The following is a 14,147-nucleotide window of genomic DNA, read 5'->3' as shown; positions in this document are numbered from 1 at the left end:
GGCGATTTCTGCATCTTTTTAAAAAGTAACTTTTTTTTTGCAGAGTCTTTCCAAAGATATCGAAGTGTTTTATTTTTGCAAAGTTGTTCGTAACTTTTTTTTGCAGTTTTATTTTGCAAAGTTGTTGGCCAGAACTTAACGAAATGTTTGCATTTTCCGTGCAGAGTTGGAAGGCGATTGCTGAACCTCTTGAGAAAAGTCGTGATGAAACTGATCTCATTCTGTTCGCTTTTATGAAAATAATATTTCCTGTCGGTCCGGCTGGGGTTTTTTTCTCTCTCTCCCCCCTCCGATCAACCCATTGTCTCAGATTGGAGGATCCCAAGTTTCCGCAAACCTACATTTCCGTTTCCCGCTGAAGCTCCCTGTTCAAGAAAAAGTCCTTACATTTCCCTGAAAGACAAAGCCTCCCCAAAACCTTATTTCATTTGCACGACTCCCATCTCCTCCTCTGCCCCTCCCCTGGTGCTGCAATGGGAGACTCGGAGCTCCCGGAGTCAGTTCCCGCAGCCTCTGCCGGGTTGAGTGCGCTTATCCCGGACAAAGCTTTCTTAAAGTCTCGGAAAGGTCTGTTGCTGGCATCTGAAGTGGTAAGTGTGTGTGTCTGTGTGTGTAACCGCTAACGTGTGCATCGTCCTTTCAGCTAGCATCTTCACCCCCATTTCTCTGTGTACCAGCTGTAAGCCAGAGGCTGCTAACTGAAATTTCACAAACTGTGTCAAATCAAAACAAACAGACATTGTTCATCTGCCTGTTTACTTTGGCAGGGTGAGAGTCCAGTTGATGGCAATCTTGGAAATCACAGTGAAGTAGGCACTTGTTGGCTGGGTGTCACTGTTGTAGTAACCAGTTCAGGGTCTTTAACCTTCAGAACGCAATAAAAACCTTGATCAGCAGTACCTGTGTTTCAGCCGGCAATGTGAATGGGGTCTGTTCACCTAAGGGCAAACCAGGGGCAGGAACTCTCTCAGAGACCAGGAGCATTGGAACTCCATCACCTGTGTTCCTCTTCCCCCACTGCCCCAGTTCAGATCAGCCAGAGGGAGGGCAGAGGGATGTGGGTAGTCAGCTGGACTCGAAACATTCGCTTGTTCTCTCTCCATGGATCTCCCTGACCCCCTGTGATCCCTCTTGATCCTTTCCATGGATCTCCCTGATCCCCTGTGATCCCTCTCCATGGATGCCCCCTGACCCTCTGTGATCCCTCTCCATGGATCTCCCTGACCCTCTGTGATCCCTCTCCATGGATGCCCCCGACCCCCTGTGATCCCTCTCCATGGATCTCCCTGACCCTCTGTGATCCCTCTCCATGGATGCTCCCTGACCCCCTGTGATCCCTCTCCATGGATGCCCCCTGACCCCCTGTGATCCCTCTCCATGGATGCTCCCTGACCCCCTGTGATCCCTCTCCATGGATGCTCCCTGACCCTCTGTGATCCCTCTCCATGGATGCTCCCTGACCCCCTGTGATCCCTCTCCATGGATGCCCCCTGACCCCCTGTGATCCCTCTCCATGGATGCCCCGACCCCCTGTGATCCCTCTCCATGGATCTCCCTGACCCCCTCTGATCCCTCTCCATGGATGCCCCCTGACCCCCTGTGATCCTTCTCCATGGATGCTCCCTGACCCTCTGTGATCCCTCTCCATGGATGCCCCCTGACCCCCTGTGATCCCTCTCCATGGATGCCCTCTGATCCCTCTCCATGGATCCCCCCTTACCCCCTGTGATCCCTCTCCATGGATGCTCCCTGACCCTCTGTGATCCCTCTCCATGGATGCTCCCTGACCCTCTGTGATCCCTCTCCATGGATGCCCCCTGACCCCCTGTGATCTCCAGCATTTTTTTGTTTTCACACAGATCACTTTGTTGGATCATTCCATCCTTGAATCAGACGTAGAACATTTCCAAAAAGGGAAGCATTTCGCCAGAGTTTTAGGTCTTACACTCATCAGGATAAATGCAAGAGTGCCAAATCACAAACCGATAGTGGCAATTTATACCAGCGAGCAAAGTGCCAGGGGAATAAAGTTTCAATAACTGGCCACGTGGACATGGTCAAAGTACCGAGCAGCCCACACTTTCAAAACCTAAAACAGGAAGTCAGCTAGATTGGGAGATTAGACAGCCTTTGCTGGATAATTCTGTATGTGCTGACAGCTACAGGAGTAATTAATTTCATAGAACCAGTTCAACTCATCACATTTGCTATATTCATACACAGAGACCCATTCTCTGCAAACAAAATGAAGACGTTCTAGTCTTGCTGTTTTTTTGAGTAACCCAGGAACCTTCTCTGCCTTCTCTGCTCTCCATAGCAATACCTAAGCAAATCAGAATCAACTTACCAATAACCATCCTTTTCCCCAGTTGCAATCATTTGAAATTTGGCAGTCTTGTGTTTGGTCTGACAAGTGGTCCTCAAATCCAGGAGGACCGTGAACAGAGTAGCGAAGGAAAAATTGTTCCTGCCTGAAATAGGAAATAAAAACAGAAGTGGCTAGAGAAACTCAGCAGGTCAGGTAGCATCTGTGAAGAGAGAAACAGAGTTAACATTTCAACTTCAGTATGACTCTTCAGAACTGAGTTGAGGAGATTTATTTCATGCATAAAGTTACTAATGATCTATGCTGCCTGAAAGTGTGGTGGAGGCAGTTTCATTATGATCTTTTAAAGGGAATTGGAGAACTACTTGAAAGGAAAACAAAAAAAGCCAATCCTGTACGAAAATCGCCATAAGTTACCTCTAATTCGACTACTTATTAAGAAATTTCACAATCAAGTACTAAAATAATGATTTAAACTTAATTGCATGTAGCAATCAAACTAAGTCCCTCAAGTAAACAAGTTAAGCCTCACAACCCAACTCAGCTCTTACATGATTAATGGTGGAGTTTAGCTATGATTTGAACCAATAGTGTCTGTCTCTTCAATCTTTGTGCAATGTTGTTCTATAAAGTTCTGCTACTGAATTGGTTGGGTTTTGGTATGATTCGATCGATTTTTTCATCCCAACATTGACTACTCTTCTGGAGATCTCCAGTTTATAGCTTGCCTTCTTATCAGAAGCAGCTCTCCTGTTCCTTGTTATATTCAGAGTTAGTTGTCTATTTAAAACACAGTTTTTTTCCTGCAGTTAACCCCTTTCCTTCAAAACATTGCTTCTGCAGGCAAAGTTAATTACTTACTTGTCACAAGGCAGCAGCTTAGCGAGCAGTCATTACCTCCTCTCTCCCAGGAAACAGCATGTTTATGTTGTTTCTTGCCAGGGATAGTTCATTCGCATGTTGCTTTCAATCCCTTTATAACAGTGTCTCATTGTCTCTTTCATTTCAAGAAACAGGTTATTTTAGAGTGATTGGATTTTTTCAATCCATGAGTAGTTTTTAAAGTTGTGAAGTTTACCTTATCACAGTAGGAGAGAGGGAGTGGATCTAATTTCATAGATCTTTCCAAAGGGCAAGCATTGATGTGATGGACCAAATGGTCTCTACTTGTGCTCTCTAAGACCCTCTAAATGAGCAGGTCCAGTATTAAGATGGAGGGGAATTGGGTGAGATTGTAATTGACAACTGGAAGAACAATGTTGATTGGTCATTTGCAGGGTCACAGGTTAGTGCCTTGCTTTCTGTGCAGCCTCAGCTAGTTCACTTTCCTCTTGTTCTCCCCCCACCTCAGGTGCTGTCTTTCATCATTTTAATATGTTACCTGGCATCCCCTATGGCTGCATTCATGGCTGCTCCACTCATCGAGTTCCTGCTATCCATTTGTGCCTATTACGTGTATGTGACACAGTACATTGACAATTTCCCAGGTTTTCACGGCCCTTTGATTGTAAGTAGCACCTTTCAGTATTCCTGGGTGTAAAATGTACAGCAGTGTTCGGGGGTGCTGATGGCCTAGTGGTGTTATCGGGAGGCTGTTAGTTCAGAGAGACAGTTAATGTTTGAGGGGCCCAAGTTTGAATTGTGCCACTGCTGATGATAGAACTTGAATTCAATTAAAATCTGAAATCTAATGTTGATCACAAACCCATTGTCAGAAAAAGTCTATCTGGTCCGAGGATGTTGTGAAACTTGAAAGGGTTCAGAAAAGATTTATAAGGATGTTGCCAGGGTTGGAGGATTTGAGCTATGGCGAGAAGTTGAATAGGCTGGGGATGCTTTCCCTGAAGTGTTGGAGGCTGAGGGGTGACCTTATAGAGGTTTATAAGATAATGAGGGACATGGATAGGGTAAATAGACAAGGTCTTTTCCCTGGGGTGGGGAGTCCTGAACTAGAGAGGGCATAGGTTTATGGTGAGAGATGAAAGATATAAAAGAGACCTAAGGGGCAACCTTTTCACACAGAGGATGGTACGTGTATGGAATGTGCTGCCTGAGGAAGTGGTGGAGGCTGGTACAATTGCAACATTTTAAAGGCATTTGGATGGATATATGAATAGGAAGGGTTTGGAGGGATATGGGCTGGGTACTACCAGGTGGGACTAGATTAGGTTGGGATATCTGGTCAGCATGGACGGGTGAGATCAAAGGGTCTGTTTCCGAGCTGTACATCTCTATGACCCTATGACTCTACGGTACGCTGAGAACTTTTATGGTGGGAAATCTGCCAGTCTTACCTGGTCTAGCCTACACATGACTCCAGATCCATAGTGATGTGTTTGACTCTTAAATGGGAATGGGTAATAAATGCTGGCCTAGCCAGCGATGCCCAGTCCTGCGAATGAATAGAACCACGACAGCGTGTGCTGGGTGGGGGGCTGGTAGCACAGATAACATCTGAACCCTGTACTCAGGGGCAAATCCTACATGATCCCTTACCTCAGTCAGTAACCACTCTCACCTCTGTGGCATACATCTCTCAGTGAAAACCACCTACTCCACAGACCTGAGCACAGAACTGGGATATGAGGAGGCCATTCAGCCCCTCAGGTATATTCTGACAATCATTGAGATCATGACTGATGTGCCTCTGAACTCCATTTACCTACTTTGGTCCCCAAAACCATCAATATCTCACCGAAGTCTGACAGTCTCAATTTTGGACATTTTCCAATGAGCCCCAGCTTCAGTGGTTCCAGATTTCCACTCCCTTCATGTGATGGGGCACTGCTTGTCATTACCCATGATCAAGCTGTGTCCCTTTACTTCTGGGCTCTACCACAGATATCCACCCTAACATCTGTCACTATTAATTATCTGGAATATTTAAAGTATTTGCTCCCCCTCCACCAACATTGCTGCTGACACTGTGTGTTTGCCTAATACAACAGAAATGGGCTTCACCCATCAGACCCCAGTCCAGAGACTCAGTCGATAGCCTAGACCAACACTCCCTATGCGGTGCTGAGGGAATAATGTCAGAGGGTCAGTGCTGAGGGAGTAATGTTGGAGAGTCAGTGCTGAGGGAGTGCCACACTGTAGGAGGGTCAGTGCTGATGGAGTAATGTCAGAGGGTCAGTGCTGACGGAATAATGTCAGAGGGTCAGTGCGAAGGGAGTAATGTCAGATGGTCAGTGCAAAGGGAGTAATGTCAGAGGGTCAGTGCGAAGGGAGTAATGTCAGAGGGTCAGCGCTGAGGGAGTGCTGCACTGTTGGAGGGTCAGTGCTGAGGGAATAGGCCCTGGCGGAGGGTCAGTGCTGAGGGAGTGCTGCACTGTTGGAGGGTCAGTGCTGAGGGAATAGGCCCTGGCGGAGGGTCAGTGCTGAGGGAGTTCCACACAGTCCAAGGGTCAGTGCTGAGAGAGTGCTGCACTGTCAGATGGTCAGTGCTGAGGGAGTGCTGCACTGTCGGAGGGTCAGTGCTGACGGAATAATGTCAGAGGGTCAGTGCGAAGGGAGTAATGTCAGAGGATCAGTGCTAAGGGAGTAATGTCAGAGGGTCAGTGCTGAGGGAGTGCTGCACTGTTGGAGGGTCAGTGCTGAGGGAATAGGCCCTGGCGGAGGGTCAGTGCTGAGGGAGTTCCACACAGTCCAAGGGTCAGTGCTGAGAGAGTGCCGCACTGTCGGATGGTCAGTGCTGAGGGAGTGCTGCACTGTCGGATGGTCAGTGCTGAGGGAGTGCCGCACTGTCGGAGGGTCAGTGCTGAGAGAGTGCCGCACTGTCGGATGGTCAGTGCTGAGGGAGTGCCGCACTGTCGGATGGTCAGTGCTGAGGGAGTGCCGCACTGTCGGATGGTCAGTGCTGAGGGAGTGCCGCACTGTCGGATGGTCAGTGCTGAGGGAGTGCTGCACTGTCGGAGGGTCAGTGTTGAGGGAGTGCCACACTCTCAGATGTTCATTAAGATGGACTGTCACACTGTCAGGTGTACTGTCTTTCCGAGGTGCTGAGTGATGCCTCAACTAAACCTAAACTATCTCCTGGCACTATTTGGAAAAGTCAGCGGAGTTCACCCTGGTACCCGTCGCAGCCCCTTTATCAGCATCAATAAACACAACCCCTGCTCGTTCTAATGTTGTTGTGGGAGCTTTCTGTGCTCAGGTTGGCTGTGGAGTTTCCTACTTTAGAGCAGTGACTACCCTTCATTAACTGCAGTTGGGAGCTGCTGAAAGATGTAATGAAGACACAATTTCTTTCTTTGTTGAACAGAACCTGACTTCTGTCAAAGTCCTTTCAGTTCAGTGCATCGCCTGTAACTTGCAGTTTACTTTCCGGCACAAACCATTGAAGCAAGCTCAGTGGACAAGCCTTGCACACTTTGTTTAGAATGAGCAATTTCCTTTCACACATTTCAAATATTCTATGTCAAAAAATCTTCCAGGATTTCCTGCGCTGTGTAACTGCTGCAGTTATTTTCTTTGCGATCTCGATTTATGCCATTACAAAGAGTTCAGCATCTGCAAAAACTGCTGGGGTGAGTAATTTTGCATCGTTCGTTAAAGATCAGATTCTATTTTTGTCTGTTCTTATCTCAAATCGGTTGTTTTACTGTTCTCCTCCTGCACCTTTTTTTTTCTCAAAAAGGTTTTTGGTTTCGTGGCAACAGTTGTGTTTGCATTTGATTTCTACTACATCTGCAACCATTTGATCAGTCTCATTAACCCTCAGGATCTCCCAACACACACTGCAACAATCAAAAAATCCACAGGTAAGGACAGAAACCAAACAGCACCTCCCTCCTCTCAGCACAACTCAACAACATCTTTTTTTATACAGTACCTTTAACATCATAAAATATTGCAAAGCTTTTCACGAGAATGTTTCTCAAACAAAATGTGACATGGAGCCACTTGAGAAGATGTTGGTGCTGAAAAGCTTTGTGAAACAGGGAAGTGTAAGGCGCATTTTAATGGGGGGGGATGAAGGGGAAGAGGAAGGGACTACAGAGCTCAGTTTCTACTTGTGGTTTGATCATGTTGCCATCAGAGACTAAGATCGCTATTCCAGTTTATGCAATAGTCCCCCCAGCCCGTACCCACAGGGGACACATTTCTAAATCTACCGCGGACGCCCAAAACCTACGGATAGATGCAAACCCATTCATTTCAATGGGAAACTTACTTTCCAGGCAGTCCCCTGGTCCCTGGCTCTGGAAGGTTCCCTATAATATGTTCGGGCTGCAGTAAACCACGGGTAACTGAAACCACAGAAAATGATTCCACAGCTACAGGGGTCACCCCTGTACAGTCAGAAGACACTAGGTTACAGTCCAACAGGTTTATTTGAATCCACAAGCTTTTGGAGCACTGCTCCTCCATCAGGTGAAGTAGAGGGAAGCGCACAGGCAAGTGATGAAGGAGCAGTGCTGTGAAAGCTTGTGATTTCAAATAGACCTGTTGGGCTCTAATCTGGTGTTGTGTGACTTCTGACTTTGTCCACCCCAGTCCAACACCGGCACCTCCACCTTCAGATTGTATAGGCAGTGATAGTTACACCTACTGTACTGGTCATACTCACGATGAGAAAACTCAAAGGAGACTTTCTCAAAGTTTTCAAAGTCACTTAAGGGCTGGACGGAGTAGATTTGGAGAAGTTTGTAAAAGTGCTGAGAACAAGTTTTAAAATAATCAGCAAAAGAAGCAATTACAAGCTGAGAAAAAACATTTGATCAAACAAGTGTTTGGCTTGGGTCTGGAATGAACTACCTGGAAGATAATTGGAGGCATGTTCAGTCAGGCCATTAGATCCTGATTTGACTAGCAGCAATATGCAGGGTTAAGGGGAAAAGGCAGGAAGGTGGCAGGGGTTATAATGTTCATTCAGAGAGCTGGCACAGACATAATGGGCCAAATGGCCTCCTGCATCATTGCAATTCTGTGAAAGTCACAATGGAAATAATCTAAAGATAGAACTTGAAGAGGCCAAAGTGCAGAGACAGTGACTGTTTCCTCTTGTTTAAGAAAGAGGGAACTGTTTGAGTGATTGAACATCCTGGCAACACCCCCAGACTTGGAGCAGTACAGATATCTTGGAGCACTGGTGGGAGAGGGACTGGATGAGATTGCAGAGATACAAGGAATTAAGGGCTACGGGGAGAATGCGGGTAAGTGGAGTTGAAATGCCCATCAGCCATGATTGAATGGCGGAGTGGACTCAGGCCGAATGGCCTTACTTCCACTCCTATGTCTTATGGTCTTACGGATAGTGAGGGGTAACACCATTTGAGGGATTTGAAAATTAAGGTGAGGATTTTAAAATTGAGCAGGAGCCAGAGTGGGTTAATGAGCACAGGAGGCAGGAATGAGCAGAAAGTGATGTAAATTAGATACAGTTCTGGAATCCATTTGTGAGTCAAATTGTTTGCAAGTCAGAACACAGTGCAGGACAGTATAAAATAGCCATTTGTAAGGGCAGGAAATGTTCATATGGCAACTGGTTAACTTACATTGCACAGACCAGGGACCCTGACCTGTGATCTTCTTGGTTTCAATAACGATGTGTAAGTTGCACAAAACCTGAAGAACTTCCCTGCTCCAAAAACAGTGATCACAGACACTTTAACAGAGTGTATTTAATGCAGTCTTAGGTATGCTAGTTTAGTGGTTATGCCTGGACTAGAGGAGCTACAGACTAATTGCTCCGCACCCCAGGAGTCTGTTCCACTGTTCAGTACGATTATACAGATCGAACTTGATACCATCTCCATTTTCCTGCCTGTTCCCCTTAATCCTTGATTATAGTTAATGGTGCATCAGCCACTGCATCCTGGGTAGAGATTCCTGATGAAGAGCTTGTGCTCGAAACGTCGACTGTCCTGCTCCTCGGAAGCTGCCTGACCGGCTTTGCTTCTCCAGCATCACACGCTTCAACTCTGATCTGCAGGACTCACTTTCTCCTGGAGAATTCCAAAGATTGACAATCTGCCCAGTGAGGAAGTTCCTCCTCATCTCAAACTGAAGCAGATTCTAAAACAATGGTCCCAAGGCGGGGGTGGGGTGGGGGGAAGGGGGTGGGAATGATCTTGTCTAACCCTCTCAGAATCTTTCATTATAATGAGATCATCTCACATTCCTCAAAACACCAGAGTCTAACCTGCTCAGCCTTTCCTCATAAGGCAAACCTCTTCATCCCAATGAACCTCTGCTTCCACCCCAAGTGTATCCCTCCTTAAGTAAGGAGCCCCATTCCATACACGGTCCTCCAGTTGTCTCATTAATGCCCTGTGCAGCTATAACAAGTCTTCCCTACTTTGAAACTGCATTCCCTTTGCACTGAAGACCAGCTTTCCATTTGCTCTTGTAATCACTTGCCATAGCTGTATGCCCATGTTTTGTGAAGTCACTTATAATGACACCCAGATCCGTCTACACCACACCATTCTGAAGTCTCCCTCCATTTAAATAATATTCTGCTGTTCTATTCTTACTGCTAAAGTGGATAACCTCTTGCTTTCACTTTAAACACTCCATTTGCCAACATTCTGCCCACTGACAATCTACATTGTTTTCCCATGAGGATCAATGATCAGGATAAAGATTTCAAATTTCATCCTAAATTTCATTTCAATTCATTCAGTAAATCTGGTTTAAAAAGCTGGAATTTAGCAACGTGGAGCATGAGATCACTGAACTGATGGTGGGTTTGGAAGATTTGGGAGGTTGAAGGATTCTGGGTGATTGCATCAGTGTAGAAGGTCCAGACTTGTAACGCAGTACAAATGGACACGGTTCCAATCAGTCAGGCTGCTTTGTCCTGGGTAGAGATGTGGGAAATACACAACACCACGGTGGGAGGTCTTCAGAGAGTGAGTTATTCACAACAAAATTATAACCTCTGACCTGCCTGTCTTGTCAGCAGATTTTTTAAAAAAACTTGTATTCATACAATGTTGCCATCACTGGCCAGGTCAGTATTTATTGCCCATCCCCAATTGCCCAGAGGGAATCCAGTCACGTGGGTCTGGAGACACACTTCGACAAGAGCAGGAGAAGTTGGTAGATTCCTTCTCCAAAAGTGAATAGATCTTTAAAACAAGATAATTATTAATCCATAACACCAAGTTATAGTCCAAATGAACCTGGTGTTGAGTGATTTTTACTTTGTACCACCTCAGTCCAACACCAGCACCTCCACATCATCATTATTCCAGACTATGGTGAATTCAAATTTCCATCGTGGAACTTAGATCCACATCATCAGAACATTATGGCCTGGACTGTTAGCCTGGTGACAATACCAGGATACTACCGTCTCCTTAGCAGCTGGTTGAGTTAACTTTCTGGTCACCCGTCCAACCTACAGTGATGATGATGGGAGATTCATCAATGGTACAGTTGGTTCTGCTATAATGTGTGTTTCTTCAACATGACTTAACACAATTGAAGGATTTAGACCATTATTTGTAGAAAGCGAACTTTCCTTATCTGTATTGGCTTTAACACAATTCCAGCCCCATTAGTTAGCCCCATCGGCTATTGCACGATTTTCTTAAAAGGCAGGATCACCCAAGAACGAAACTATCGAGTTATATCAGAACCAACTGTAATGCTGTTGATTGTCACCAGGAGATGGTTAGATTCTCTTGTTGGAGATAGTCATTGCCCAACACTTGTGTGGCATGAACATTACTTGTCACTCACTAACCAAAGCCTGAATATTGACCATGTTATACTTCATTCAGTCATAGCCTGCTTCATTAAGTTAAAATCCTGCTCCTGAGATGATTGCACACGGTTAGTTGCAGTTCTGAGAGTGAATGCTGCACTGTCAGAGAAACATTACAGCTGAAGCCCTGACTGCCCTCCAGGGAGTGCAAGAGGTCCCAAGGCACTATTTTGAGACAGAGATGGGGAGTTCTGAAAGAACAGATATAGGACCCTCCTTTGAACAGCTCAACAAGATGCTGAAACCTCTGACAGTGCAGTGCTCCCTCAGTACTGCCCTGGGAGGGTCACCTGGAGATTTGTGTCAATTTCCAGAGCAGGACTTGAACCTAGGATTTTGTAACTTTGACTGATACAGTTTAAACTAAACTGATACGATGTAGTATTCTCCTTAACGGTTGTATCCATTGTTTTTCTCTCCCTCTCTCTGAAAGGTGAAGAAGAAATGTCAGACTCTGATTCAGATTGAAAAAGAATGTGAAGGATTTTACTTTGTGTTTTTCTGCTGGTCACCAAACTCCTTGTGAATCATCTTTTTTTACAATTAAATTTAAAGCACTTTTGCACAGAGCTGTGTTCATGTTAGCGATGTAATCCACATAATTCTACATAAAATAAGAGGTGGCGAGCAAGACAGGTGAACTTGATACCAAAGATTGAACCCAAAGGTAAAACACTGCAGATGGTGGAAATCTGAAATAAAAACAGAAAATGCTGGAGAAATTCAGCAGGTCTGGCAGCATCTATGGAGAGAGAAACAGAGTTGATGTCTCATGTTGACAGGATAGATACAATAAGGTTGTTTCCCCTTGTTGGAGAGTTGAGGTCCACAGGGCATAAAGTCAGAATAAAGGGACCACCATTTCAGATGGAAAGGGAAGGAATTTATTTTCTCTGAGAGGAGTGAATCTGTGGAATTCTTTACTACAGATAGTTGCACAGAGCTGTGTTCATGTTAGCGATGTAATCCAAATAATTCTACATAGAATAAGAGGCGGCTTAAAAGCTGTCGAGGTCAGGTCATTAAGTATATTCAAGGCTGAGACAGACAGATTTTTAATCAAAAGGGAATCAAGGGTGATAAGGAAAGTGGAGTTGTGGATGATCAAACCTCACTGAATAGCAGACCGGACTGAATGGGCTGAATGGCTTACTTCTGTCCCTATGTACCATGGTGTTATCTTTTGTCAAAACTGAATTGCACAAGAGCTCTCACAGGCTTTATACAATTATTTAAGCAAGGTGAAGGGAAGAATGAAAGGAAAAGAGGGTGGAAAGCAGGAGAGCCTAGTCAACAAAAGGAGGTGGAAGTGAAGCAACAAAATAGAAAAGGTGTAAGTGGGAAAATGATGAAACGTGAACGGTCGCCGTCTGAAAATATTATGACCTTGAATGATAACTCTACATTGAGTTTGAATGTTGTCATGTGGGTCTTTGACTGATTAGGTGCTAAACTTCTATGAAACAGTGCAGGATAACTGAGGGAGAATGGACAGAGTGGGCAGATGGGGAAGAGAATTAAAATGACAATCCATCAGACTTGCTGCCATGTCCTTCCACCCCCTTTCTCCCTGCTGTGTATTTATTTAAAACCCATTACATCTCTACCTTTCAAATAAAAGCAAAATATTGCGGATGCTGGAAACCGATCCCAAAGATTTGTTGGAGCAGGTCAAAGTTACAGATGTGAAACAGGAACAGAAAGTGTTAGAAAACTCAGTGGGTCTGGCAGCATTTGTCAGAGAGAAACAGAGATCATGTTTTCTGTCCGATATGACTGTTACTCAGAGTACTGTGAAAAGGTCATATTGAACTCAAACCATTAACTTCCTGTCTCTAAGAGATGTTGCCAGACCCACTGTGTTTCTCCAGGACTGCCTGTTTCTGTTCCACATCTCCAATTTTGACCTGTTCAAACAATAGGCCATGGGGACTGTTAGCTCAGTTGGCTGGATAGTTAGTTTATCAGGTGGACTGATATCAGCAATGTAAATTCAATTCCCACACTGGCTGAGATTACTGTGAAGGACTGTCCTTCACCACCTCTCCCCTTGCCTGAGGAGTGGTGACCCTCAGGTTAAACCACCACCAGCTTTATCTTCTCTCTAGAGAGTGTGACTACAGTAACGTTACCTTTACTGTTGATCTTGAAACATGAACTGTGTCACACCTGCCAAAGATTTCCAGCGTTTTCTGTTTTTACTCTACAGTTTTAAGCATGAGCTTCACACTAACTTGTACCATTGAGTTGTACTCTGTGGAACATTGCTACTCAAAGGAAATATATTACATCGCAGGCTGCTCCACTCCACTATCCTGCATTTCAACCTTTTCTTCATGTTTTCTTATTTAACTCCATGGAACCCTTACCAGACAGGAACCGAGTTTCGCTCATGCATGGTAAGAGATAATCTTTTGATGGTATAGTGGTAATGTCAATAAACTCGTCAAGACAACTCCAGTCCCACTGACAGATGGACCAAGGCTCAAATCCTACTAAGACATGAAATCTGATTAATAAATCAGGAATTGAAAACTACCCTTAATAATGGTACAAGACTACTACCATTGATTGTTGTTTGAAACCCATCTGGTTCACCTTTTGGGTTGAAAACCCTTACCTGGTCTGGCCTGCATGTGACTCCTGATGCTCAACAATGTGGTTAACTCTGAAATGGTGAGCAAAGCCATACATTAGGGATAGCTGAGTGACTAAACTATCCTTAATTGTGATGCCTATATCCCATGAATGAATTTACAACAAAAACACCTTTCTCATCATTTACCTGAATGTACAAACCTTTGGACAGATCATGGAAAAGACAAAGCAATATATTAGTGTGAATCTGGAATAACTTGTAAAACATCCCAAGACTCTTCACAAAAATGTAACAACTTTTAACAGAAGGAGCTTTTAGGACCAGCAGTGTTCCACAGGGATCAGAACTAGAAGCATTTTTGTTTGTCATTTATATAAAGAATTTGGATGAGAATTTGGGAGGCATGGCTAGGCAGTTTGCAACCAATACCAAATTGGAGGTGTAGTCAACAGCGAAGAATGTTATCTACGATACAAGGAGATGTTGATCAATTGGGTCAATGA

General features: G+C 44.8%; 1 protein-coding gene across 1 annotated transcript; it reads left to right on the top strand.

The window, feature by feature from the left end:
* Positions 1–199: 199 nt before the first annotated feature.
* On the top strand, positions 200–13,583 carry cmtm3 (CKLF-like MARVEL transmembrane domain containing 3). Its single transcript, XM_060837569.1, has 5 exons — positions 200–590; positions 3,678–3,833; positions 6,763–6,855; positions 6,966–7,089; positions 11,479–13,583. Exons 1-5 carry the CDS (start codon positions 474–476, stop codon positions 11,511–11,513), a joined length of 525 nt encoding a protein of 174 aa, XP_060693552.1. The 5' UTR covers positions 200–473; the 3' UTR covers positions 11,514–13,583.
* Positions 13,584–14,147: the final 564 nt, after the last annotated feature.

This window comes from Hemiscyllium ocellatum, chromosome 17 (assembly GCF_020745735.1).
Source record: "Hemiscyllium ocellatum isolate sHemOce1 chromosome 17, sHemOce1.pat.X.cur, whole genome shotgun sequence".
In the NCBI taxonomy this organism is placed as follows: Eukaryota; Metazoa; Chordata; class Chondrichthyes; order Orectolobiformes; family Hemiscylliidae; genus Hemiscyllium; species Hemiscyllium ocellatum.
The sequence above is the reverse complement of the archived record's forward strand: the minus strand, read 5'-3'. Positions and strand labels throughout refer to the sequence as shown.

What these genes read in the sequence shown, in the direction of transcription:
- cmtm3 (XM_060837569.1), top strand. Translation starts at nt 474, where the DNA reads ATGGGAGACTCGGAGCTCCCGGAGTCAGTTCCCGCAGCCTCTGCCGGG. An exon ending in CATCTGCAAAAACTGCTGGG is followed by an intron (nt 6,856 to 6,965) that starts GTGAGTAATTTT and finishes TTTCTCAAAAAG; the next exon opens with GTTTTTGGTTTCGTGGCAAC. An exon ending in AACAATCAAAAAATCCACAG is followed by an intron (nt 7,090 to 11,478) that starts GTAAGGACAGAA and finishes TCTCTCTGAAAG; the next exon opens with GTGAAGAAGAAATGTCAGAC.